The sequence below is a fragment of the Ambystoma mexicanum genome, chromosome 7q, assembly GCF_040938575.1.
Source record: "Ambystoma mexicanum isolate Mex_15411 chromosome 7q, UKY_AmexF1_1, whole genome shotgun sequence".
Classification (NCBI taxonomy): domain Eukaryota; kingdom Metazoa; phylum Chordata; class Amphibia; order Caudata; family Ambystomatidae; genus Ambystoma; species Ambystoma mexicanum.
In genome coordinates this window covers 301,602,243-301,628,862 of record NC_090941.1, presented here as the reverse complement: position 1 = coordinate 301,628,862, position 26,620 = coordinate 301,602,243, and the positions used below count along the sequence as shown (strand labels likewise).

The following is a 26,620-nucleotide window of genomic DNA, read 5'->3' as shown; positions in this document are numbered from 1 at the left end:
GTCTTCAAACAGGCCGCTGTCTTCGATCAACTCGGATGCAACAATATTTGCTAAGGTCTTGGCCACCCGACTGCTCCTGTTCATGCTGCTTTTAGTGCACCCGGACCAGTCTGGTTTAATTCCTACTACAACTAATGCCTTTAACCTGGGACGATTATTCAGTGTAATGGCGCAGATAAGCCCACGGGCTAGAGCTGTGGCAGCGTCCTTGTACGCTGAAAAACCTTTTGACTTAGTCTGTTTGTGCTACTTGTTGCAGGTTCTTTGCCACTAGGTATTGGTCCCTACTATTTGAAGTGTGTACAGTTGCTATATTCCAAAGCAATGGCCTGTCTTCGCACTAACCTAACCATCTCAGCCCCATTTCCACTAGGAAGAGGCACCAGATAAGAGTGCCCTCTCTCCTCCCTGTTAATCGCGCTCACTATCGAGCCATGGGTATAGAGGGATTAGGATTTCAGATCCACCCCAAATCATCTCCTTATATGCAGATGATACACTGCATTATGTTTGTGACCCTGAAATAAAATGTGGGTCCGGTTATGGCAGATATTCATAACTTCACACAGTTCTCTGGGTACAGGATTAACATTTTGAAGTCTGAATGTTTTCCGCTTACACCCACTACCTGGGCATTTGGTCGATCTTGGAGGGTTTCGTTGGTGCCCCCACCCCCTTCACATTTGGTATCTGGGCATTATGGTTTCCCGAAATCACTGGTCACTATACGCGGATAACCACGAATCACACCTGCATCAATTAACCGTGAGCACAGTGGTTTTGCAGCACCAGATGTTGAGTTGTACTACTTAGCTGGGATTTGTCGGGTCAAATGATGGTTCTATGTCATTTCATCGACACCCGTTTTTATGACTCTTTCTGTGGAATTTGTCGAAAATCTTTTTTGGGGAGGAGGGGTTAGCCCCCTGAATCCCTGCCTCTATTATGCCCTTTCCCATCCCCCCAAAAAAGGTCTTTTCGGCCAGGTTTTGGCCGAAAAACACCAGTCGTAAAAACGAGTGTCGATGAAAGGACATCGTACCCAAATGATGGGGGATATGTTTCCAGAGGGAAGGTTTGTATCATTTGAGGACTTCTCTTGCAGGTTGGGAAGTGGCGCCCTCCAAATTCTGCAATATAGGATCATGCATTCCGCGGCAGGTGGCCCTCCTTTCCTAAAGAGCCAGAATCCCACTAGTGCATTGATCTAATGGTGTTGGACAGGGGGGGCGGGCAGCGTGGGGTGTCCAAACTTTATAGTTTCCTACAGATACACCTTTGGCAGAGGAACCCTATGAAGGTTGCTTGGGAGAGAGACTTGGGGATGTCATTGGAGGAATGACAATGGATTAGATGCTGTCAGTTGATGAAAACTGTCTCCCTGAACGCCGAACTTTTGAATGATCCAGTTCAAGATATTTAATCCTCTGCATTAGACTCCTGCCAGGGTAGCCAGGTTTTCTCTGGATGCAAGTAGCATCTGTATTAAATGTGGGGTGGCGCATTATGATTTTTCTCACATGTACTGGGGCTTGCCCTTAGATATTGGCATTATGGGACAAGGTGGCAGAAGTGCTAGATGAAATGCTGGCGATCCCACCGACCCTTGCTCCGATCAAGTACCTGTTGGGAGACTTGGGTAAGGTGTCTGTGGTGATGCATCGTTTTTTTAACATTGCATGTGCAGTGATGAAACAATGTATTTTTCAATACTGGCAATCAAAATCTTTCCCTAGCAGAGAGGAATGGTTGCGAGAACTGGTATGTTAACAATGTGGAGGACGGCTATGTTAAGACTGTCACTCCTGCGAGCCGACCCAAAGACATCTGTGGACCACTCAGGCTGTGGCACGAATGAATGATGGGAGTGCGGCTGCAGGGACTGAGGCTTCTACCGTGGGAGATTAATATCACCCTAATTGGTGTTATTGACACCGGCGCATGGTACAATATATGTCTTTGATTCTTTCTTGTTTTGTGTGTTGTCTTACAATTACTGCCGCGACAGGTCCTGGTAAAAAAAAACTGTTTTGAAATTCTGTAAGCTGCTTGTTTCACGACTGTCTAATAAATAAAAGGGTTAAAAAAAAATCTACCTTGACAGTAGCAAGAGAAGTCACGGTAAATGTTTGCATTCAAATCTATTAAGAGTAGGCAACTGTTACATAACCTATCACTTTTAAATCAAAGTGTTCTGTGCAAATATAATTATAGTACTACAACAGTGAACAACATCAAGTACCCAAGACCTTATCACAACCATTGCCACCAACTTGTTAAGATGGATTTCTAGAATCTGGCCTGGTGGACACCCTAGTTATAGTCAACAGGGAACTCAGAGGTTAGCCAAAACCCAATCAAGGTAAATGTGGAGAGCAGTAAAGGCTATTCTCAGGAGAGTGGGGTCAGGGACCCTCAGCAAGTCTACACAAAATAATACACAGTAGCTCAATTTAGACAAGTGTTAGGAAAGATTTCTCTCTACTGCACCTTTCCTTCCATCTTTTTGGAATCCCCAAACATTTTGCTTTTCTGACCTGTACTTTTTGCAGTGCAGTGAAGCCTTATGCTTCACTACATTTGCTTTTACTCATATCATGGGGAAACGGACATGTCCTTCAGGCTGTCAGTACTGGGAACATTGTTTCCCTTAGTCGTATTACTGTGTTACAACTTTTGGTTACTTTTGCATCACTTGTGGTAACTTTTTATCCTTGTACAATAGTGCTTACACTGCAGTACAATGGGGTAGATTTTTGTTTTGCCCTAGACTAACACTCAGAGGATTTCTGGTTACTCTAGGTGTACTAAAAGGATAAGCTGGTGGCAACAGTGGCTTTTTCCCACTTTTTGGGAATTTGCCTTTTTAGCCTTACCGCGTTTACCATGTTTGTCTACGAACTATGGGTACTGGTCGAACATGGCCGTTCCATAAGATTTTTCGCTTGTCCTTTTGCCATCTTGTTCTTTAGTCTTCTTCCTGGCCTGAGAGGCCAGGAAAATCCTTATAAGGACTTCCAGTGCCCGGGAATGCAGAAGGTTTTGGCGGGCCACTGGAGGACTGTGTGTGTTTGCTGGCAGGATGTGGGCTGGGATTGTCTGTTCCCAATGCACAAACTGGTTGCGGTGTGTGAGTGGTATGCATGAATGTCCCCGCCAGTGGTCCTGATTGGACCACTGCTGGGGTGTGTGGGCTAGTCCTGCTATTGGTTATTGAGGGAAGCAGCTCTTACCTGGATTTTCTGATAAGAAGAGGACCCTGCACCCATTCTTCAGAGATCCTGGAGAAACCTGAAGGAGCCAAGTATCCTATCCAGCTGCAAGCCCCGCAAGGAAACCTGTGACCTGACTGAATGAGACCTGGCGACCAAATTCTGCTGCTGTCCTGGAGGAGCCCCGTCTTGCTCCTGATCTTTAGCAGTCCTGCGAAAGAGCTGCGACCCTTTGACTGGAGGGACCCTCCCTTCCTGACGTCTGCTCGGTGCGCTGCCGAAGGAAGGCTTTGGAAGTGCCCAGGAACAGTCCTGTGGCTGATCTGCTTCGATTTTATGCTACCGTGCTGCAGGCGTCACCGTTCCTGGTTTCAGCCCGAAACTTGGGGGATCCTCAGCTGGCACTACGAGACTGACCTCAACAGAATTTCTGTGTCCTAGCATCTAGGGGACCCGAGATAGGAGGGAAAGTCTGCAGCTGCTGAGTCCCTTTGTGTCGCCGTGCTGCAGTGACCACAGTCCGAAATAGCTTACCTGACCAGAGTCCAGTCCTGAGAGGGGTCCTGCATCGTGTTTTGCTGCAATCTTCAATCGAGAGTGCTTGCAACAGTGAAAGACACCAACCGGAGATCAGCTCAAACCTGCAACCCCTACGAATCAAGGACTGCGACTTTCATTGGGAAAAGCAACCTTGGACCCTCTTCCTTTGTCCTGCCAAGTCTGGGGAAGAATCGGATAACGGGGTAAGTCACAGAGCTTCTTACCTACTTCTATACTCACTGACCTTATAATAAACCTTAATTCTAACAATATTGGCTTTGCCATTGCTTGCTTGCCCAAGACATCTGAACGTTGAGGCTACTTTTGGTCATTAGTCTAACTTGTACCGTAACCCCGAGAACCCTTCACTGGACCCAGAGACCCTACCTGCATTTTTTCCCTGATTCATAACTTCTGTGGAACCTTTACCTGAACTATTGGGCAAAATGCCCCAGACAACTTAGGGCTGGACAATTTTATCTATAGGTTTATAAGTCGTGTGTGATAACTACTTGCTAGTAGTAATTTTTCATAATGTGTTTTGGCCATAAATAACTATTTTTATACATCCCGTCTAAGTGTACGTGTAATCTGTGATTCCCATTGTGTGACCTAATTGTAGACCCTTTACAAGCTCACCACCTCTGAAGATCTTCGCCTAGACCGCCTGTCACTGCTACCTGAACTGGTTTGACTACAGCTCCCCAGAGTTGTCCCCGTCACAATATAGGTTGGACTTCTAGACATCTGTCCACCAGGCTATAGTATAGAAAATCAGTCCTAACAGCAGGCAAGTACAAAAATACATTTAACTAGTCTAAGCCATCTGCAACACACTTGAAAATGAAACTAACGGGTGAAATGATCGTACAATACTTAATAAGGAACCAAGTCACAAGTGAATGTCCCCAACTTCAGCAGTCCAATCCCTAAGAATGGAGCCTTGTGTCCAAAAGGTCACGGGAGCCACAATGCTTCTCAACAGAAGGAGTCTTTGCAAGTAAATTATAATTAACTTGTGTTGGTGAGGGTTCGAAATACTCAACAATTTTACCAAGGTAAGTATTTAGGAGTAACTACCTAGGTTCAATAACCAAAAAGCAGTGGAATGGAAAGTTTAGGAAACAAAGGTACTTATTCCCAATGTTATCCTAAGGAGGACAATGGTGCGTGAGGGGGACAAACGCTTTGCGTTTGCTTACCAATCTGACTCAGATTTTCCCAGATGACTTGAGTCACTTGTGGGTCACTGGAGGCTGGATTTCCTGCCGTTGGATCCAGTGAGAGGTACCCAAGATCTATGGGTGCAAGGATTCTTCTGGTCAGGTCCAGATGCAGAATGCAACCCTTGGCAAGGAAGAAATGCAAGATGCACCGCTGCAGACATCTTGAGGACACTTCAGAGGACGGGGGAAGGCAAGTTCCGACGAGCGTCTCTGCACGCAGGTGACAGGCGTCGTCGTGGTCAAAGAAGCTCTGGCAGGATAGAATCCTTTGATCCAGGGATGCAGACATTTGGAGGGAAGGAGGCGTGTACCACAAGCTGGCAACCACCAAAGATCTGGGTGCAATCATGGAATGGCGACTCTTCTAGCAAGGCAGCCATAGATAGAAAAAGCTGGTCCGTCCACTGGGTGGTCAAGGAACACTTCCGAAGGATCAGGACAGCTGGATCCTTGAGAAGGCGTTAGGTGGGTTTGTCTCACTATTGCAAGGGCTGAAGCACCACTCTTGGTCTTCGGGGATTCAGGTAGCCCAACAGGGCTTCACCAGGCCAGATGCAGGAAGGGATGCCAGGCTTCCTCAAGGGTCGTCTTTGAATCTTCAGTCGGCTATCCAAAATCCAGCTTTTAAGCAAACCCACAAATGGTAAGGATCTGCACTTCAAACAGCCAGTAGTTGTCCAACCAAGGGCAACTACAGGTTTCACTCACGACCTACTCCTAGACTCTCTGGCACCAAGGACGTGGAATTGGACCAGACAGTGCCACCCCCTTCCTAAACCACACACACATCACTACACTGTGAAAGCAGTAGCTTTCCTGAACAAATGCATGACCTAATAATGGATTTCCAGATCTGGCAAGGCAGAAAGAACGCCAAACTGAAATATGGCCGACAGAATTCTCATGGCACGCCCATTTTAGGGCACTAGCCACGTTTAGTAGCCATACATGGTAAACACGAATGTGCACACTGAAAATTAGGCAAAAATTGTTAATATTTATCTGCTGCCAACAGCTTCTCTTTAGGCACATATAAAAGTAACCAAAAACCCCAAGTGTAAAAAGCTTGGGTGATACAAAAGTAAACCCATTGCACTGCATTGCAAGATGCCGTGTGCAATGTTAAAAAGTCATAAAATGTAAAACAGAAACAGTTTCCCAGTACTGATAGTCTGGGGCTCATCAGTTTTCAAATAAACAAATTAGAAAAATACAAGGGAAGTGAAGCTGAAGGCTTTGCTTCCCTTTAAAAAGTCAGAACAGGTTAAATAATAAAGCAAAAATATGGGATGCGGGGGGTCCATAGAAACTATGGAAGGACAGTTGCCAAAAGAGAAATCTTTCCCAACACTAACCTCTTAATGTTTTCCCCCTTTACCATAAATCGGGTGGCCTTCCAAAATCATCCCACTAGGGCAGATATTGGAAATTCATCTTCACACTGACACCGGAAGAACAGCATAGACACCCCAGCAGACACCAAATGGCTCCCCTGATGAAGACCAATGGAAGAAAGTGAAGCTTCAGATCCAATTAAGAGTGATTGTGAACATAGTCATGGTAACAGGTTGTGGTTGGAACAATGTGCAGCAGGGAATGCCATTTGAGGTCCCCATGCCAAGTGAACGGTACCAGGGTCATGCTACATAGCTCTATCATAAAAAAATCAAGGGAAGCGACAGCCAAGCCGGGCCAAGTAGTACGCAAGTCCAAGAGCTCAGAACAAAATCACCTGTAAAATAACAGACCCAGCTGCTACCACCAGGTCTAGGGGAAGGAGCACAATACAAACTGTTTTGTTCGCAGAAGGGACAGAGGTTCTAGAGATGCAGGAGCAGAGCTTTCACCTTCTTCAGCAAGTTGTACTTCCTACTGCTTCATTATCAAATCTTATAAGTTGACAAAGCACTGGTGCAGAGTGTCAGCTTTTATTACCAAACAGGAAGACAGAGGGGTACCTTAATCTCCACTCCCATAACTCCTGCAACATTGACATTTGACAGACAGCTAATCAGTGCTGAATTTCACATTCCCATTGTTATTAGCATCTTAACTGACAAACGCAGGGGAACTATATGACAAAAGGTATCCAACTGTGCACTCTCCGAGGGGCGCACATCCAGATACCCTTAATGGGTTCCTGGCTTAAGCACATAACAGACCGACTCTACATGTTCACTCACAACAGAAAAAAAAAAAATAAAGTTGCTAGAATACTGGATTTATAAACTAGACACTCAATTTTCGGGAGCCTACAGGAAGGAAAAAGGTTTCCTCAGAGCGAAGAAAAGGACCAACAGGTGCAGGCACAATTATAAGACACAATGCCACTAACCAGAACGGCTGAATCGCCAAGGTTCCTTGCCCGGGGAGACAAGTGGGCACTGAGTTTCACAAATGTCCACAACATGTAATAGCTATGTCTCCTGTGATATCTGTTGAACTTACCAGGGAAAATGTCCAGGCATAAATCAAAAATTTGCACACATTTCAAGGGATTTAAACCGACGAGAAGGGATTTTCAACCCTACAAGGTGGACACAGATGGAGGGGAAAAATAAATGTGCTTACCTTGATTTTAGCTGTGTATTCACCTCTACCACCAAAAAGACCCAGACCACCAAGTAAAATGTCAGTGTCCGCGCAGAAACGGATGGCTTCAACAGAATGTGCAGAGTATCCCCAGCCACCGCCGTGACCTGAAGTAATAAGATGGCATTTTGATCTCCATGCAACTTTTGAATTGGGTTTAAAGAAAATAGAGTGTGTACAAGGATGCATACTTTCAAATCTATTAACAACACTGTAGTCCTCCTTTGAATACACTTTCAAAACTGCCTGAGTCTCCTCTTCTGTGCTGGCAACACCCATTTTTAAGTCCTGCATAGCTGCTAATGTGTCAAGGCAACCTGAAACAAAGAATCAAAAAATGAAAACATCGGCTTAACAACACAAATGTTTCAGTTATATGAGACTACAAAAACATGTTAAAACCATTACCAAACTATTGCGATAAAGGCTTGTGGGCCATGCAAGAACAAAGGAAATCACAAGCAAGAAAATAAAACCAATAATAATATGGGATACATTACTCCCCGTAATTGTATTTCTGATGCTTGTATCTGCTTAGATTCACATGCTGTGCATAGGCCAACATCTAGTGGAAGCGGCAGAGTATTACAGTTGTTGTTTTCGAAACTCAAAAAGGGACGTCGACAGGGCATGCCAGTAAGACTATCCCTAGTGTGACGTCCACTGTACCCATGATCCCTCACGCATCAAGGTCCCTCAGATTGTTATTTTTCTGACATGAGGTAGCAGGAGGTGTAACGAGAGTACAGTTGTATCCAAGCAGATACGTATCAGACAAGCTCATAAGCATCCATGCGCCTTCTCTCCGAGGGGAAGAAGGGGGGGGGGTCGCATGTGAATCTAAGCAGATACAAGCATCGAAGATACGATTACGTTGAGTAATGTATCCCTTCTGAGGCTTGTGGAATCTGCTTAGATCACAATGTGCATAAATTAGCGAGCAGTGGAAGAAGGAGGTGGGATATGAAAAGGTCCATGAGCGAATAAATGTCTTAGAACCGCTTGTCCCAAGTGTGCATCGGTCTTGGAATGAGTGTCAATGCAGTAGTGCTGAGTGAAAGTATGTATTGAGCTCCATGTAGCTGCTTTGCAAATTCTGTCTAAGGGGACATTTGCAATGAAAGCCAGAGTGGCTCCAGTACATTTAGTGTAGTGGGCCATTGGCGTAAAAGGCAGTGTCTTAATTGATAGGGAATATCACAGTTGGATACATCCGACTATCCACCTAGAGATGGCATTCTTAGAGATGCAATCTCCTTCTCTGCCAGGCAATATGGAGACAAACAGTTGATCTGTCTTTCTTAGCGGTCTGGTCTTGTCTACGTAATCGAGGACCACTCTCCTCACCTCTAGTGTGTGAAGTTTTCAGCAGAGCTTTTGGGTTCCTGGAAGAAAGCCGGCAGCTCAATAGAATGGTTTACATGGAATTTAGAGATTCTGTAACGCTCACCTGATTCTCGCAGAGGCGCCGGTCTTGACTGGGCGACTACCGTATCTTCAAAGGTGATGTGTAGCACCCGGTTGGCTCTTTGGGCTGGACCTCTGTGCACTGTATGCCTGACGTGTAGAGTAAGATGTCTGCAGATAGAAAATATGGGGTTAATGAACTGGGGTTATTGGGGTGTCCCTATCTCTTTCCTCTTCTCCTCTCCTGTAGACCCCCAAAGGTTAACGCTCTCACCTTAGGTAAGTGAATGCCGAGCTCTCCATCTGCCTCGGGGCAGGGTGCTGTAACCAGTTTCTTCACTGGATAGGTAGCGCAGGCCTCTTGACTTCAGAGGACTGCTGTCCGTCGTTTACTGCACGAACGGTAAGTTTCGAGTCATTCTAATGTCTTTAAAAGTCTTTAGTAATGATGTCTCTTGTTTTGCAGGGTTCCGGCGATGGCGGATGACGGGCTGAAGTGAGTTGAAGATGGAGCCCGTGTGATGAATAGAAGCGCCTGGAAGCACGTAAGTAAGCGCTTGTTGCCTGCTTCACTATGCGCTCTAACTGTCTTTTTATTTTGCAGGTACGAGTTCGGAGCGGCTGCAGGGTGCCGGAATACCCACTGGATTAGATGTGGAAAGGAGTAATGGCACGTGAGTATTAAAGTTCCCCAATGTCTTTAAACGCACCTTGTTTTGTCTTTCAGATGCGGGATGCAGCGCCGAAGGCCTCCGGAGCGTGCGAAGAGTTGGTAAACTTTTGTCTTTCAGATGCCGGAATGCTAACCTGTTCTTTCTTGTCTTTATAGGTGTTGCTGAAGACTGGATTCAGGATGGTAAACCTTTGCCTTTCAGATGCCGGAATGCTAACCTGTTCTTTCTTGTCTTTATAGGTGTTGCTGAAGACTGGATTCAGGATGGTAAGCCTTTTTCCTTAGGCCCAGGAGCGGATGCAGAAGACACGATGAGCGTTCTGCTGCAGAGGTTGCAGAATAACGCAAAGCAAGATTCATCCACCGGGTGTGGTTTAAATAGCCTCCTGTAGTGCTTAGGTGTCTCCTTCCACAGCCACGCCTAAGTAAGAAAAGAGTTCCTGGTAAGAAAAGAGTTCCTGCCTTCCAGAAGAGTTCCAGTGTTCTGAATCTAGGGAGTGGCTCCAGCCCCAGCCAACAGGAAAAGTAGTTCCAAACAGAAGAGGATCAGAGGCTCAACTGGCAGGCAAGTAAGCAGCATGGTCTGCTGAAGGTAAATCCACCCAAGCATTATGAGCCCGGCGCTTCCAGCGCTGGGACTGGGCATATTTATGAGCCTGGTGCCACTGGCGCCAGGACTGGGTCCAAAAGGTCCCAATTGGGACTGGTTGGCACTCGGAACCTGGGTTATGGATCTGCTTCCAAAGGAGTTGGGAAAACCCTGACCTTTTGGAAGCAGAGATCATGACAGATTAATTTAGGTTAAAACCTAGGGTGAGTCCGTAAAACCAGTTTGTCCTTATGTATAGTAAAGAAAGGATACTGCACTGACAGAGCTTGGATTTCACTGACCCTTCTTATGGAAGTGATGGCTACTAAGAAGGCAGTTTTTTAAGTCAGGTGTTTGAGACTATACTTGTGCATAGGCTCGAATTGGGGTCCCATGAGCTTAGCAAGTACCACGTTTAGGTCCCTACCTGGCAATGGGTTAGAGATTGGAAGGTGGAGTCTCTTTACCCCTTCCATAAATGCTTTGATGACAGGTACCTTCCACCATATGACCTTGTTATGGGAGTGGTGTAGGCTGACAAAGCCGCCAGGTGTACTTTTAGGGAGTTAAACACTAACCCTGCATCTAGTAAGTGGAGCATATATACGTTAGGATGTTTGAAGGAGTACAATCAATGGGGGTTATTTGCTTATTCTGGCACCTAATTACGAATCGTTTCCATTTATCATAGTAACAGTGCCTAGTGTTCAGTTTTCTTGATTCCTTCAAGATATCCATACATCTCTGTGGTAGATTGAGATGTCCGAACTCTGACTTCAGGAGCCATGCTTCCAAGTTCATAGTGTGTGGCTGTGGGTGCACCGTTAGTCCTCCATGCTGGGTGAGTAAGTTGAACTGACACGGGAGTTTGATGGGATCGCACATCGCCAGTCTGTGCAGATGTGGATACCACGGTTGTCTTGCCCACATAGGAGCAACAAGGATCAGCGTCATCGGTTCCTTGTGTAACTTGTTCACCACTTTCCTCATGAGAGGATTTGGGGGAAAAGCGTAGGCAAACTTCCCTGACCAGTTCATCCATAGGGCGTTCCCCTTGGGGCCTGGCTGGGGGAACCTGGACGTGAAGTCTGGGCATTGACAATGTTCGCTTGTGGCAAATAAGTCTATAGTTGGGAAACCCCTTTGAGAGAAGAGGTGTTCTACGACTTCTTTGCGTAGACGCCACTCGTGTTCCTCTGATAGGGGATCTCTGCTCAATAAGTCTGCTAGAGCATGACGTTCCCCTGGAACATGTTGTGATGACAGGAACATTTTCCGTCAGAGTGCCCATTTCCAGATTTTCTGTGCAAGTCTGAATAGATTTGGAGAGCGTCCCCCCCCCCTGTTTGTTGATATAAAACATTGCTGTGGTGCTGTCAATCAGGATCTGCACCGACAGGTTCGTTAAATGAGGTTTGAACGCCTGAAGGGCTTTTAATACTGCCAGAAGTTCCAGCACATTTATGTGGCTCTGAGCTGCAGTGTGAGACCACAGACCCTGCGCTGTGTGGTGAAGATAGTGAGCCCCCCACCCTGCCAGTGAGGCATCTGTTGTGACCACTGCCTGTATCTGTGGGTCGTAGAAGGGTTTCCCCTTCGTCAGATTTTCTCTCGTCCACCAGTGAAGATTTTGTGCCAGTGTTGGCTAAACGACCACTAGATCGTCCCACTGACCGCTTGCCTGAGATCATTGTTTCGCCAACCACTCCTGTATGGGACGCAGGCGCGCGTGAGGAACCAGGTATATGTAAGATGGCATCATGCCTATTAAACGCATCGCTTTGCGCACGCTTATCTGGCGGCCGGCCTGATAATGTGTTATTTGCAGTAACAGATTTCTTATTCTCCCCTCTGAGGGAAAGACCAATCCTTCCTCTGTGTTTAGGATAGCTCATAAGAACTGTTTGGAAGTGCTTGGCACCAGGCTTGATTTTTTCTCGTTGATTGAGAAGCCCAATTGAAAGAGGAGGTCGATAGATGTTTTGATGTCTTGTCTGCAAATCAGAGGTGATTCCCCCGTTATGAGCGTGTCGTCAAAGTAAGTGTACACTGGTATTGTCTCCCTGCGTAGGTGCGCTACCATCACCGCCAGTACCTTGGTGTATACCCTTGGAGCTGAGGCTATTCCGAAGGACAGCACCTTGAATTGGTAGTGCTGGTTCGCTATCTTGAAACGCAAGAATCATCTGTGCGCTGGGAACAATGAAATATGAAAATGGGCATCTTTATTATCCAGTGTTGCCATGTAATCCCCTTTTTTAGAAGCGGGATTACTTCTTGTAGCGTAGTCATGCAGAACTTTTGTGGCTTGACATACTTGTTCGCAGGCCGCAAATCTAATACTGGGCGCATAGTTAGATTTTTTTTTGGCACAAGGAAGTAAGTTGAATAAATACCCCCGTTTACCTGGGACCACTTCTATGGCGTCCTTTAATAGAAGCGCTGTTATTTCTCCTCTGAGTGGAACCTTTGTCTCGGGGGAAGGGTCGCAAAGACATTGAAGTAGTTCTATGCAGTAGCCCCCTGCTACTGTGAACTGCACCCATCTGTCCGAGGTGATACCCTCCCATGCGTGGGTGAAGTTGGAAATGCGTCGTCCTACTGGAGATGCACGGGAGGGTACCTGGAGCGGAAAGTCACTTGCTCTGAGGTGGGGTGCCACCTCGAGCTGGGCCCTGGGCCCGATTACCACAACCTCTACATTGTCCTTGTGGATAGCCTTGAAAGGCTTGCCCTTGATTATTACCATAGGAACCTTGGCCTTGGTTGTATCCTGATCCCCTCTGAGAATTTTGGCCCCGAAAGCAGCAAAAATGACCGTTACCTCTTTGCCCCGTGGGCTCGTTTGTGAGCTGACCTAAGAATTTTAGAGTATCATACTCATCCGTTGCGGTCTTAAGTGCGTCTTCTACAGCTTTGCTGTAGAGCACATCAGGTTCCACCGGCATATTTATTAGGGTGGCCTGTGTTTCTGGCCTGAAGCCTGATTGGCGAAGCCATGCGTGCCTCTTTATAATAGTGCCCCTCTGCGATGACCCTCCCTGCATTGTCAGCCGCGTCAAAATTTGACTTGAGGAGACAAGTAGATACAGCTCTTCTGTCTGCTGCCACCTGAGCTAGTTGAGATTTAAGTGGCTTGGGTGCGGATATGAGCAACGTGGAAACTTACTCCCACTTATGGCAGTTGTAAATTGCCAAAAGTGTAGCATTGTTAGCAATTTTGTTTGGTAGGCTGCAGAAGTGGCGACCTTTCTGCCCATTGGATACATCTCTCCTTATCCGGTGGAGCCTCGGAGGAAGCAAAGGGTGTGCCTGCTCTCTTTCCTGTTGTGGTAACAGCCAAAGAGTCTGGTTTTAACTGGCCTCTTATGTATAAGGGGTCTGAAGGTGCAGGCCTGAACAGTTTTTCCACACGCGTGTTAACGGTCCGTGTTAGATTAGGTGCCTCCAAAGAAGGTTGAATGCTACGTTAAACAGATTTTAGCAGTGGGATAAACTGCCCTACAGTCTTTTTGTCTCCCAATAATTGTTTAGGGAAGTCTGTCTTCCTGTACATCCTGTGTGTCAATACGGAAGTGTTCCGCCGCTTTGGCTAAGACTTCGTTGAGGAGGGGTTGATGGTCTACAGGGGAATCTACCACTGGAGGGTCCCGATTAATAGGAGAATCTATGGAATACATGTTCGCCTCCTGGTCTGCGTCTGGGTCCTCATTGTCCCCATAATAAAGTTAGTCTGTGTCCTCATCAATAAGTTGAGGGTCAGATGTTTCCACAAATGAAAGATCTTGGTCTTCTGGATCTATTTCAGGGTCATATAGATCTATAATTCTGCCCTGTGCGGGGACATCAGAGCGAGCCCTCCTAGCAGGGGGTTGAGAGGCAGAGGGTTGAGAGCCAAAAGAGGCTGATGTGGGAGGAGTGGATTGAAAACTATGTCGGTAATCTGGATTTTTTTTCAAAGAAATTCGCCATAAAGGTCATTCTTCGCATAACTATCGATATCCTGCGAAGACCATTCCTTTGAATTTGGGATTACAATGTTGGGAATACCCATATCTTCATTAGTAGGAGGTATAAGCTTAGGCCTAGAGTCCTTGGGTTTCTCTATGGGCTTGGACAAAATTCCCTTTTGTGAAGACCTGTCCCTAGTAGAACTCTTCTCCCTATGAGGGGTCTTAGAGGATTTTTATGGTGTTTTTCCCCACCCTGGGGCCCAGAGGAGTGTGTAACAGACTTTTTGGGGCCTGACATTTTACCAGATGAAGAACGTCGAACTTCGAGTGTGGGAGCCGAGGTTTCGTCCGTGGACGAACGATCTTCGGAAGGTGTTTTACGTGCGACACCCTTGCCGTATTTCGACGTCTTAGCCCTGTCTTGTGGCAATCTTGAACGAGATTGCCCAGAGGACCGGGAGTCAGTGGACCGTTCACGGGGTGTCGACCGTTGTCGAGTATTCGACTCATCTGTCAAATGGCGACTGGGGCTTATGTGTTTCGTGGTGTGTGCTTTTGTAGCGCTGCCGCCGCCGGGTGTAGTCCCCACAACAGGGCCGCCGGCCTGTCCTAAGGGGTCGGGGGCCTGCGCTTGAGTAGCTGACGTTACTCCGGTGCCCTCGCCGTCCGAAAGTACGGCATCGCTGCCATCGCTGAAGGCTCCCTCTACCTCCATGCCCTGAAGTTGCCTGGCGTAGTGGGCCCAGCGCTTAGTGGAACGGTCCTTCAACATCTTAGGTTTGAAGAGCCTGCACCCTCGACAAGACGTTTCGCCGTGGTCTCTCGGGAGACACAAGTTGCAAACTAAATGTTTGTCTACCCGGGGAAATTTATGGTTACACTTAGGGCAAAACTTAAATGGTGCGTTTTCCATAATTCTGGGTTAAGGAAATGTCAGCCGGGCGAACAAAGTTTAGGAAGGGGAGAATATACATTCTAAAATGGCCTAGTAATGGCCTCCCCCCACTCTCCCTACTGTCTGGGCCGAGGCCCGGGGCGGCCTTCCAAGGTCGTACGGTCCGTCGAGATGGTGTCCGACGGGCAGGGTTCTTTCTCTTTCCTCTGCGTGGTGTTACGGCAGTCGGTGAAAGGATAGAAAGAAAAACTATCGTAATTATACAACGTCAATGGCTTATCGCCGAAAGGAACTCCGATATACACATCCGTCTAGCATGGCGGAAGAAAACAATCTGAGGAACCTCGACACGTGAGGGATCATGGGTACAGTGGACGTCACACTAGGAATAGTATTACTGGCACGCCCTGTCGCCGTCCTTTTTCGGGTTTCGAAAACAACTGTAATACTCTGCAGCTTCCACTAGATGTCGGACTATGCAAAGCATGTGATCTAAACAGATTCCACAAGCCTCAGAAATTAAGCTTATGTACCAGCACCAAATAATATGACTCGACACCTAAGAAGGTAATTCATATTTTCATATTTTAGTTGATAAATGTAAACTCTTCACAATCAGAGCCAAATTCCAATTGGTGCCCTTTTCTTCAACCTCTAAAGGATAGTAGTGTGCTCTGCTGATAAGGCACAAAATATGTGAGTTTCCAGTCCCCACGTTCATTTATTTAAAATGTATCGAGTAGCACAGAAACATACAGGCAGAAAAATCAGCTTCTGGTGCTGGTAAGAAGGGCCTCCCAGACCTGATCAGAGTATTGCAGAGGAGCCAATTTAGTTGGATGGCTGCCACATCAAGAAGAAACCCACCGTGAATCGATCGGCACAGTGTTTATACTGCAATAAAACCTTCAGGCAGGCATCCCTGATCAGGCCGGGGAGATGTAGCCGAGGTCCATCCAGTAAGTGAGAGGCTGACTCAAAATAGTATTAAATTGATGTGTTAGGGAGAATTCTCAGAAATGTGCTAATTCCCTCCACCTTAGAGACCCCCAGCAACTTTGCTGGATTTTGAGGACTTTTATTTTTATTTAACCCTAGAGAGCGAAACCCTTTTTACCACTCATGTATTTTAATGTGGATTTTACCTGTGTGTTTCTTTTGGTTGTGGAGTCTGACAAACTCCATAGGCATCATCTTTTACATTGTGTCACACAGCACCTTCGGTGCAGTGACACCGGGAAGTCTTCCAGATTTCCCAAAGGTTTAACTACCTTCTCTGGGATAAACTACTGTTTCCCAGAGCAGTAAAGTGAAATTTACTATGCTTACCATTGTAACTTTTTAGACCCAGCACACACTATCTTACAATAGAGTGCTGGTGGGGTTACCTAGTATCCCCTTGGTCTAGCTTCTCATGTAACATTTTTTATGTTACCCTTTCCTAATTTAATGGCTGGTGGCAGTGCTTTCGTTTAAACTACCATGGTGTGCATTTATCGTGAGCTGCGTTCACAGCTGCTGTAAAGCAACCACGGGCGCCATCTTTGTCAGAATGGCTCCTGGTTTTCTTTTTCCCCCATTTCTTTGTGGAAAGTTCCTTCTTGAGATTTACTCTGCGCGCGAAACCAGGTTTGGTCTCTTTATTCATTTTGCCTTTGGCAGGATACACGAGTGAAACCCGCTTCTGGCTCCAGAGTGTCTGGGGTAGGCAGGAAGTGAGGGAGGTGCCCGAAACTCCCTGTGCTTAGACTCCTAGGAGACCCAAATGCACTCTGTGGTGATTGGCCGGCTGACAGTCCGGTAAGGACAGCCCCCCTGCTGGGTGATTGACAGCTAGGCTGGAATGAATGGGAGAGAACTGAATAAAAGGTGAGTCCTTTGGCTTGGCAGGCAGAGTCGACCACTGGACGAAGGAACCGAAGAAGAGCTTGAAGAGGACGCCTGCTGCAACTCCTGGACCATTGGTTTGCCCGGGGAAGCACTGCTGCAGTGCCGAAATGCCAAGTTTGCATCGACAGAGCAGCATCTGCAAGGACGACTTCTCCCTTTGAGTTGGTGGGAGCAATCAACTCCAAAGCAAGCCACGTGGACATCTCGGAGCTGGTTGAATTTCCACAGAGTTGCTGCTGAAAACGGTATAACCAGGGAGAGGAACACCAGATTGTGTGCTTTGCTTTTAAACTGTGCTAGACCTTTTGGAAGATCCTCCGGAATCCCAGGAAGCAGGACTGACCAAGCCTGAGCCCCCTCAACAGAGTAAGGGGACCCCAGAAGCAAGGAGTGTCCATCTCGACAGCCAGGAACAACAGTGTTGCTATTTGCAGTAGACCCGAGAAGCTGAAACACTGAACAGACACTGAAAGTGAACTTTGCCGATTGCAAGTTTTGACCGTCCCAGTGCATTGCAGGAGTCCCCCGAAGTCCTCCCTCTTGTCCCCACGACTGAGGCCCAGGAACAGTTCGATCAGCAGAGCTGCACAGGAACAGAAGTCATCAGATGCATCTTTTCTTCATTTCAAAGGTACTGCAAAACAAGTCTAAGAGAATTTACCTCTTACTGTAGAGTTGCTTGAAACTTCTACAACTCACAAGTCTAATCAGCTTGTGGCCCTACATTTGATTCTTCTTCTCATCAAATACTCCTAAGAACGTGTGCAAAGCCTTTTCCCATTTACTAATCAGAAGTGCTTCATCCTATACAAGACTTTTGCCCATTGACTTTGGCTTAGCCTATTGAATTCTATTACTCTTCTGGGAGGATCCAAAAGTATGTGCCTGCTTAAGAATATTTGTGGTCCCTTGGGTTCTAATAACCTTTGCCTTTTACCAACTCCTAAAAGTATTCCAACAGTAAGATATTAATGTCCCCAGCATCCTAGTTATTGGACTCGCCTGTGGAACTAGGTTGTGTCTGTGGGCCATCCCAAAAGGGTCTTTACTGATTTAGAAACTAAGAGTGTACAGTATTGAAGTGTATTTGTGCGTTACTATTATATTGCTCCCTTCTGAAGGAGGCTTTCTGACTGATAAATGATTTTTTATGCAAAAAACCTTAGTGTGTAAGAGTTTATTTGAATAACTGTAACTGTAAATCTCCATGTACCTCCACTACAGCTCACATTTACCCCTTTTGAGATAAGTGTGGCTGCTCAACACGCTACCAAAACTGTGTAGTACAAGCTTATACCAAAGGTTGGGTTGCCTATACCTGTAGTCTGAGTTGTGTGTAGTGGTCCCAGAGGTTACTGCATACAAACTTTGCGTAACAAGACCCCACAGTTAATTCAGCAGTTTCAGTTGATAAAGAGCTCTACTCCCAAGAGGGGCTGCCAAGTGAACCAGAGGAGAAACGGCACCCAAATGTAAAGCATAGTAGTGAAGACATGCTGTCCTGAGCACCCAAACCACCATGATTCCGCCCCAAGCAGCTGGATAAGGGTTAAGGTGGGGCCTTCTGAAGAGAATAGCACAATTAGAACAAGGGACTTCGCGTGTGGTCAGCGTATGGACATGGAAAGGTAATAATTAGTATGTAACCATGGAATAGTGTGATGGAAGAACAAGCAAATACTTGATAACTGAACAAAACAGAAGGCAGAGCAATAGCCGTAGACAGCATCCGTTGAAATAACCTGTCAGTGAGGCAGGATCTTGGTAGCAAGACATGGAAAATAAGGTAAAAAGAGAGGTGGGGCATAGTAGACAAGTCAAAGACAACTCATCTAACAGCAGTACATAAATAGGCTTTGGGACAAAAGGCACAATATTTAGAGCAGTTGTCTTCAAAATTGGGGTGCTGGCCTCTCCTAGGGGGGCCCCAACGATGTCAAGGGGGTGTCAGGTGTGAGGCTCTTAAAAAGACAAGTACAGTGACTGCTTTTAATAGAACATATAAGAAGATATGGCATCTGTGGTGGAGGGGGCTCCAACAACATTTTTAATCAAGGGGGGATCCGCAACAATATTTTTACTCAAGGGGGCCTCTGCATAAAAAAAGTTTGAATACCACTGATTTAAGGTCATTGGAGGGGTGTGACTTACTGATGCAATTTGACAGTACACACGTACTAAGAAAGGATACCAAGACTACGCAGCCTAGAGTGAAGCAGCAAGCAGGGAGAAGCAAAAGCAATGGCTAATAGATTGTGAATTAGACAAGCAAACAAAAATAAAATCATTTGATTTTTGAAAGGTGGTGGACAACAAGAAGTCGTGAAAAAGAAACAAGAATGGAAAGGATAAATAAGTTGCCTCCTGACAACACCCTGAAGTCTGTAAGAGAAGAAAAGTTACTTACCTCTAACACTGGTTCCCCACCATTGGTATCCTTCTAAGATCACTATGCTGATGCAATCCTTCCCCTGCAAATTACCCAAAAGGAGAAGTTACTTACTTGTAATCCAAGTTGTCAATCATGGGTATCTTCATTAAATGAACAACGAATTGCTCCGTAGACGTGCGAGATCTCAGAACATGTAATTCAAATACATCAACATTGCTTAAAAAAATGATCTAAATGGTGCAGCCGATTTTAAATTTTCGTCAAGAGTTCCTCAATCAAAAGCACTTTTCTGCTGCAGAACTCTGTCTGTGCCACATACAAAAAATATAACAACGCAATGAACAGGCAGTTCGATATGAAAAGAGGAAGAAAAAAAAAAGACAGCCGACACTTCAAGGCATTAAGCAAAAATCAGTATCCTATCATGCATTGCTGTCGGTGCCAGTCGAAACCTTCTCTGTGACAAAGAATGAAAATATATCTCTCAGAGTTAAATTATACCTTTTCATTCAATAATTGGGGAGGTGGGACAGTTGCTCATGTGTTTAATGAAGATACTCATGGTCGAGAATTAAGATTGCATAAGATTGCAAATAGGCAGGACATGGAAGATGATGCTCTCCCCACACCACCTGAAAAGATTGAGAAAGGAAAGCCAACGTGGGAATCTTCTCTAGCACCAACATTCAATAGTAATACCTCGTAAATGCGCAGATTTCTCTGTGAAATTGCAGAAATGGGTACCTTTCTTAGTAGAGCAGCAACAGCTGCCTTTCCTTCATGTGGAACAGGCCATGGTAAATGATGCCTTTTTCGCCCACCAAATAGCTTCCTCCAACATATTGTGGGAATGGTGGGAAAACAACTTTCCATGTAATGTTCCTTCTATGGATTCTCCTCCTACAGATCCTTCTGATGGATATTCTCTAGCGCTAGCTTTTCTGGGGAAGTCTTCAGCAGGGCGAGTAGTGTAGCTCAGCATCACTCATCTCCAATGATCTGCTTCCTTCACCCCAGATATTACACTGCTGCCCTATAAGCGTAGCAAACTGCTTCTCATAACCTCAGTTCTTTCTTCCTCTGTGTTAGGGAGAATTTTCATTTTGTGCTAAATTCCTCCCACCTTGAGACCCCCCCGACTCTTTAGCTGGACTTGGGGCTGATTTTAACTCCTTAGTAAGTGGGGCCTTTTTCTCACTCATGTGATTTTACCTGATTTGGATTTTATGTTTTCACTGTTTTTAGAGTCCGACAAACTGCATAGCCATCTGCTTTTATATAGTGACACACAGCACCTTCCGTGCAGTGTCACTGGGAAATCATTTGTATTTCCCTTAAGGTGCAACTACCTTTTCTTGAACTGCAGTTCCCAAGAATAGTAAAGTGAAATTGACTTTACTTGCTGTTTCTCTTTGTAGGTCCAGCACACCACATCTTATGTGGAGTGCTGGGGGGTTACTTAGTATCCCCTTATCCTACCTTCTCATGTAATTTGTTTTGTTACCCTCACTACTTTAAATGGCTGGTGGCAGTGGTTTACTTTTTTCCTACCGTTGTGCTTTTCTACTGCAGGCTTACCCCTCAGCTGCAATACAGCACCCATGTGTGTCCAAAATGGCCCCAGTCTTCGTTTTTCGCCATTTCCTGTTTGTGAGGGCTTTCTTGGCTTTTACTCTGTGCGTTGAGACGTCTTTGAGCCCTTCGTCTTGCCTTTGGCGGGCCTCAGCCCTTACGCCCGCCCCTGGCTACAATGTGTCTGGAAGGGCAGGATGTGAGGGAGGGTCCAGAAACTCCCCTGTCCTTTGTCTCTAGGAATGCCTGAATTAAACTAGTCCTGATTGGCCGGCTGGCTGTGTGATTGACAGCCTAGGTTCTGCATGAATGGGAAAACTTGCTTAAAAAGGTGAGATTCTTGTGACTACAGGCAGAGTCGGCCACTGGAAGAAACATTTGAAGAAGAGCCCATGAAGAGAAGCCCGCTGCAACCTCCTGGGCCTTCAATTGCCCGGTGAAGACCTGCAGCTGTGCTGACCTTTTTCACCTCGACAGAAAAGCTGACGAACTGACTTCTCCCCTTGGGTTAGTGGGACCAACTAACCCCGAGACAAACTCCCCGATTTGCTGTGCCTCACCATTGCTGCAGAAGCCCAATGCCAGGGGTTGTGTGTCCACAACCGAGTGCACTGTCTGCCACAGAACAAATCTGGCCAAAAGCTCCAGGAGCATCCTAAGGACACTCCAGAGTCCCCTCACCTGAGTGCAGGACCGAGGGAGCAAGGAAAGCCAATCCGTTGTCCACTGTTCTGCATCAGTGCTGTTTGCAAAGCACCGAAACCGCAAAGTGCCGCAGAAACGAAGAGAACCCGTTATCTGCCAAACCTTCCCAAGTACTGCCGCAGCAGCCGTGCTGTCTCACTTGAGACTTACACCTGCTTACTTTCTGAGTGGATTTCAACTCCCTTGTGGTCCTTACAAAAGATCCTACAAGTGATTTTTCTGAACCCTCTAACTTTGTGCAAGACTTTCATCCAAGAAGTGCATCAGAACTATAGATTGTGTCCAAATAACTTTGGCTGTCCTGGCTCCCTAAAGGCACTCTTCTAAATCCATTGACTTTGGTAGTGCTTATCCACCCCCCATGCAGGAGAAGAATCTATAAAAGGGAATAGTTTACCTGTAACTCCATTTCTCCAGCATTGGTATCTTTCATGGATTCACATGCTTAGAATATTCCCAGTCTGTCGACGGGGAATATTCTAAGCATGTGAATCCATGAAAGATACCAATGCTGGAGAAAGTACATTACCATTAAGTAATTTCTCCTTCAAAGGATTACATTTGCAGGCAGATTGCTCCTCTTGATAGACTCACAAAGCAGTGCAGCACTAGGCAGCGGGGTGAAGGCTTAGACAAAAAAGCTCTGCAACACCGCTCTCCCAAACTGGGTGTCTGCCCCACAGGCCACATCAAGGTTTTAGTGTTTCACAAATAGGTGGAGTGATGAGCAAGTCGCAGCCTGACAAATCTCCCTCACGGGTAGTCCTCTTTGCAGCGTAGAGGAAGTCTCCACACCCCTAGTGGAGTGTACTTTAACACCTGAAGTCACTTCCTTCCCAGCCTTCTCATAGCATTCAGCGATACAGAGGACTTTCCAGCAGGATATTGTTTGTTTAGTCATTGCAAGTCCAATTCTAGACTGCGTAAAGGCAACAAATAATGTATTGTCCCGACTGAAAACTGCTCCTGACCAGCTGTAGCCCTGTTGGAATACCTGATCTGCAAAAACCCTGAGCGGTGCTTGAGCCCTTGGACTAGTGGGACCAACTAGTCTCGACACCTTCAAGGATCTAGCCGTCCTGCGTCTTATGAAATGTCTCTGGACCAACCAGTGGAATGACTAGCTCTCTCGTGGGCTACCTCGCCAGAAGCGGCGCCGTTCCATGGTTGCCAGCACGTGTTACAAGTCACCTTCCCTGTAAATGTCAGCGTCCCAGCCTCAAAGGATCGTGTCCTAGAGAAGCTTCAACTCCGGCTGGAAGGATGCCAGCCCTCATCTGTCTGCGGTGGCCGTTGCTGGAACTCACCTTCCACCATCCTGTGAAGAGTCCTGAAGAGGCCTAAATAAGTGAAGCTTGCATTTCTTCATTGCCATGGGTTGCAACTTGCATTTGGACCGGACTAAGAAACCTTGCACCTTCAGCTCCTGGGCACCTCTAAACCGAACATATGGCAGGAAATCCAACTCCAGCGAACCTCAGTAAACCCATCAAGTGATCTGGGAAAATCAGAGTCAGCAGGGTAAGTAAACGCAAAGCATTTGTCCCCCCCTGTGCTCTATAGGACAACATTGGGAACCAGTCCCTTTGTATGCTAACAATCCTTTCCACTGCCTTTTGGTAATCGAACGTAGTACAATCTGAAAGATAAGAACACAATTTAATTACCTAGTAAGTTTGCTGCATCTCTTCTTTTGAACAATCACCAACACAAGTCACTTACCTTCTACAGATACATTCTTGGGAGAAACATTGTAGCTCCTGTGACTTCTTAAGGATTGGACTGCCGAAGTTTGGGAAACTCACATGCAACATGTTTTAATCTTTACTGCATTAATGTACTTACCTTTTATATTAAGTAATCTGAATGCATTTTAAGAAGATGTAGTGAATGTACATGTTTATTGAGTATTGTGCGATAGTATCACCTGCCAGTTTCATTTGTTAGTGTGCGTTTATGGCCCAGAATAAATATTTACATTTATATACATCCCTGTCTGAATTGAATTATTGTGTGCTTCACGGTGTAGACTCACTGTGGACCCTCTTTTTTTTTTTTTAAACTTCATTTTTATTTGCATTCATAAAGAGAACAAGACATTTCAAGAAAAACAATAGTAACAGGTGTAACTCACCATTCTATCAACAATCTAGGTTTCCCCCCCACGACCCAACCCTCCCCCCGTTCCTGCCCCTTCCCCCACCTCTCCCTTCACCCACCTCCCTCAACCCCCCCCTTCTAATCTCAAACACGTTCAGTGGTGCAGTTCTCCCTCGTCCATGTCTCGGAAGATCTTATCCTCATTATGTCTGTCTTGGACCCCTGCCGGCTCCCTCCAGGGTCTCGCTCCTCATCCTTCCGATTCAAGTTCCATTCATTTGTTTATTCTAACCTTGTAGTTTCCTTCATCCAATCCCCATTTGAGCAACAAAGAGCACCACTCTGTTTGAAACTCCTCCATCCTATTGTGCACTGCCGCTGTCAGCCTTTCTATTATCATGTTATGTACTTTCCCTTCCAAAGTTTCTTTCGAGGGGAGCCTTTTTTTTTTCCAACCCTGGGCTATGGCCAGTCTCCCTGCCCTCAACATTGCTTCCCACATCCTAGGGAGTCTGTATTCTTCCCTGTCTTTTTGCAGGACCCCTAATAGAGACTGCAGCGGGTCCAGGTCCAACCTGATTCCTGTGATCTCTTCCATCCAATTTAGCACCTCTTTCTTAAACACTTGCACCGTGGGGCACCGCCACCACATGTGGGCCAAAGACCCCCAACTCCCACACCCCTTAGGGCACATGGGGGAGGCTCCTGCCAACATCCTGGACAATCTCCGGGGATCTCTATGCCAGTCCATTAACATTTTGAAGTGGTGTTCTTTTTTGGTTATGCCCCGTGATGAATTAATGGGTGTGTGCGGTTGATTACACAACCTAGGATGACATATCTTTTCAGAGCGCTAAGACTTATCTTTCTTATCACAACAATAATATATATAATTGCGCTAGATGATTCGGATCATTTTTTCAATCAAATTGTAGTCTCAAGTGGTAATTCAGGCTTAGCAGCACCAATGGGTGTGTATGTTGATTACATAACCAGGATTCACTACTTTCAGTGCGCTAATTTTATTTTTATTCCGTATTAACACCTAAATTATGCATGTAATAGCACTAACAGATCCGCTTCAATCTCACAATTAATTGGTTGATCCAAGTGTCAAATTACGGCTCAGGAGCATGTCACTAGACTGTAACCGGTCCTCTGCCTCACCTAATTTGGGCGCCGCTGGATGTTCTGTAACATTGATGCTTACGCGATCTAGTTTTCCTCCTTAACTACACAAGCTGCACTACGCGCGCGCGCTCTCCTTTGGATACTGTTGTTGCCGGAAGGCTGGTAAGCGGTCTGCATGTTCTTTTGATACGGTCCCTGTGTCTCAATCAGGCGCTGTCACCTAATCCCGTGCTTGTTTCCCCTTTTTTCTTTCTTGTTAACTGTTCAATCATCTACTGACATTGGATACGTGCGTCATCCTGAATTGGTTGATTATTGCATCCTTACGGGCAACAATTCCCCTTCGTACGTGGATTACTGCAGATTGCCTCTAATTGTTATTGCAATTGCAAGTAATATTAAGGTAATTCCTTTTTACTTTTTATACAAAATGTCGTGGAATTTTGGTTGGGCTATGGACGTAATAGCTATGGCAATCGGTAATCTTTGTGAATTTTTGTTGTACAGATTTCTTCTTGGACAAGGTTCATCGGTAAATATATCTAGATAGTCTTGATTATTTTAGTTGATTCGGTATATTAATTCATCTATGGTTGTTTGATCACCGCACGCACTTATTTTCTTACCATGTGTTTTGTCATCCCTTTTATTGGTTTTGGAACCGGATGGATGCCTTTTATCAAACGGTAATTGACTGTACGAATTTGCAATTTTTTCACTATCATCTCATGCTATTTAACCATAATGGTTGTGCAATATTGTCATGGTTAACTTTGTTGTCATGTATTACACATTCATTTTTGGCCACTTTCCCTTCTCAACCCCTTGGTGTTTGCCCAATTGATATGATGTGTATACAATAATGAATATGCTATTGATTTTATATTTGAAACTATGTACAGCCTTTGAAAAAGAGCTTTGCTCGAAACACGTGTCAGGCTGTGTAATGGAATTAAAAATATAACTCAATTGTTATTGTACTATTGTTAATTGGCGCAGTTCACTGATTACACTTAACTTGTCTCTTACTGAGGGTTCTTGGTCCAGGCACCCTCAAACTTTCAAGTTGAACGCTGCCTTTTTTATATTCCTAATATTCAGTATTAGCGCTGGTTGTTCACATTGGCCTTTGGACCACACTGTTCTATTACATAGCAGTACACACATGCACAACCAAGGGAGGTGGCAAAGGCTCAACATTAAGCATTACATAAACTCAACATTAAGCAACACTTAGCTCTTCACCAGGCCCACCTTCAAGCGAACAGGTTGCGCAGCACTGCTTCGCCGACCCTGGACTCCTCCCTGGAGTCCCGATCGACGCAGTAGAATCTCGTGAAGGTGTGCGTCGACCTCCACGAAGCAGCCCTGCAGATATCCAGCAGGGGCACACCAGACAGGAACGCTGTAGTAGCAGCGATCGTTCTGGTCGAACGGGCTCTCGGACGGCCGGGCAGCGGTCGATTTGCCAACCGGTGACAGTGCATAATGCAGCCGGAGAGCCATCTGGAAATGGAAGCCTTCGAGAGAACCTTCCCTTGGTTCACAGGTCCAAAGTTCACAAACAGCTGTGACGTTTTCCGAAAACTCTTCGTGCGGTCCACGTAGAACTTCAGCGCTCTAGCTACATCCAGCGAGTGCAAAGTCTTCTCGGCCGGCGACAAAGGCGACGGGAAGAAAACTGGTAACACCAAGGGCTCGTTGAGATGGAAGTCCGACGGCACCTTGGGCATGAAGGAGGGG

General features: G+C 46.0%; 1 protein-coding gene across 12 annotated transcripts in view; it reads right to left on the bottom strand.

Moving 5' to 3' along the window:
* MYCBP2 (MYC binding protein 2) overlaps positions 1–26,620 on the bottom strand; it is a 3,160,061-nt gene that overhangs the window by 2,293,948 nt on the left and 839,493 nt on the right. For all 12 annotated transcript variants that reach the window (XM_069639721.1, XM_069639717.1, XM_069639718.1 and 9 more), the window contains 2 exons: positions 7,762–7,887; positions 7,550–7,677 (listed from right to left, as the gene is read on the bottom strand). In XM_069639721.1, the coding sequence (XP_069495822.1) occupies positions 7,550–7,677; positions 7,762–7,887 (254 nt within the window). The remainder of the gene's footprint in view (positions 1–7,549; positions 7,678–7,761; positions 7,888–26,620) is intronic.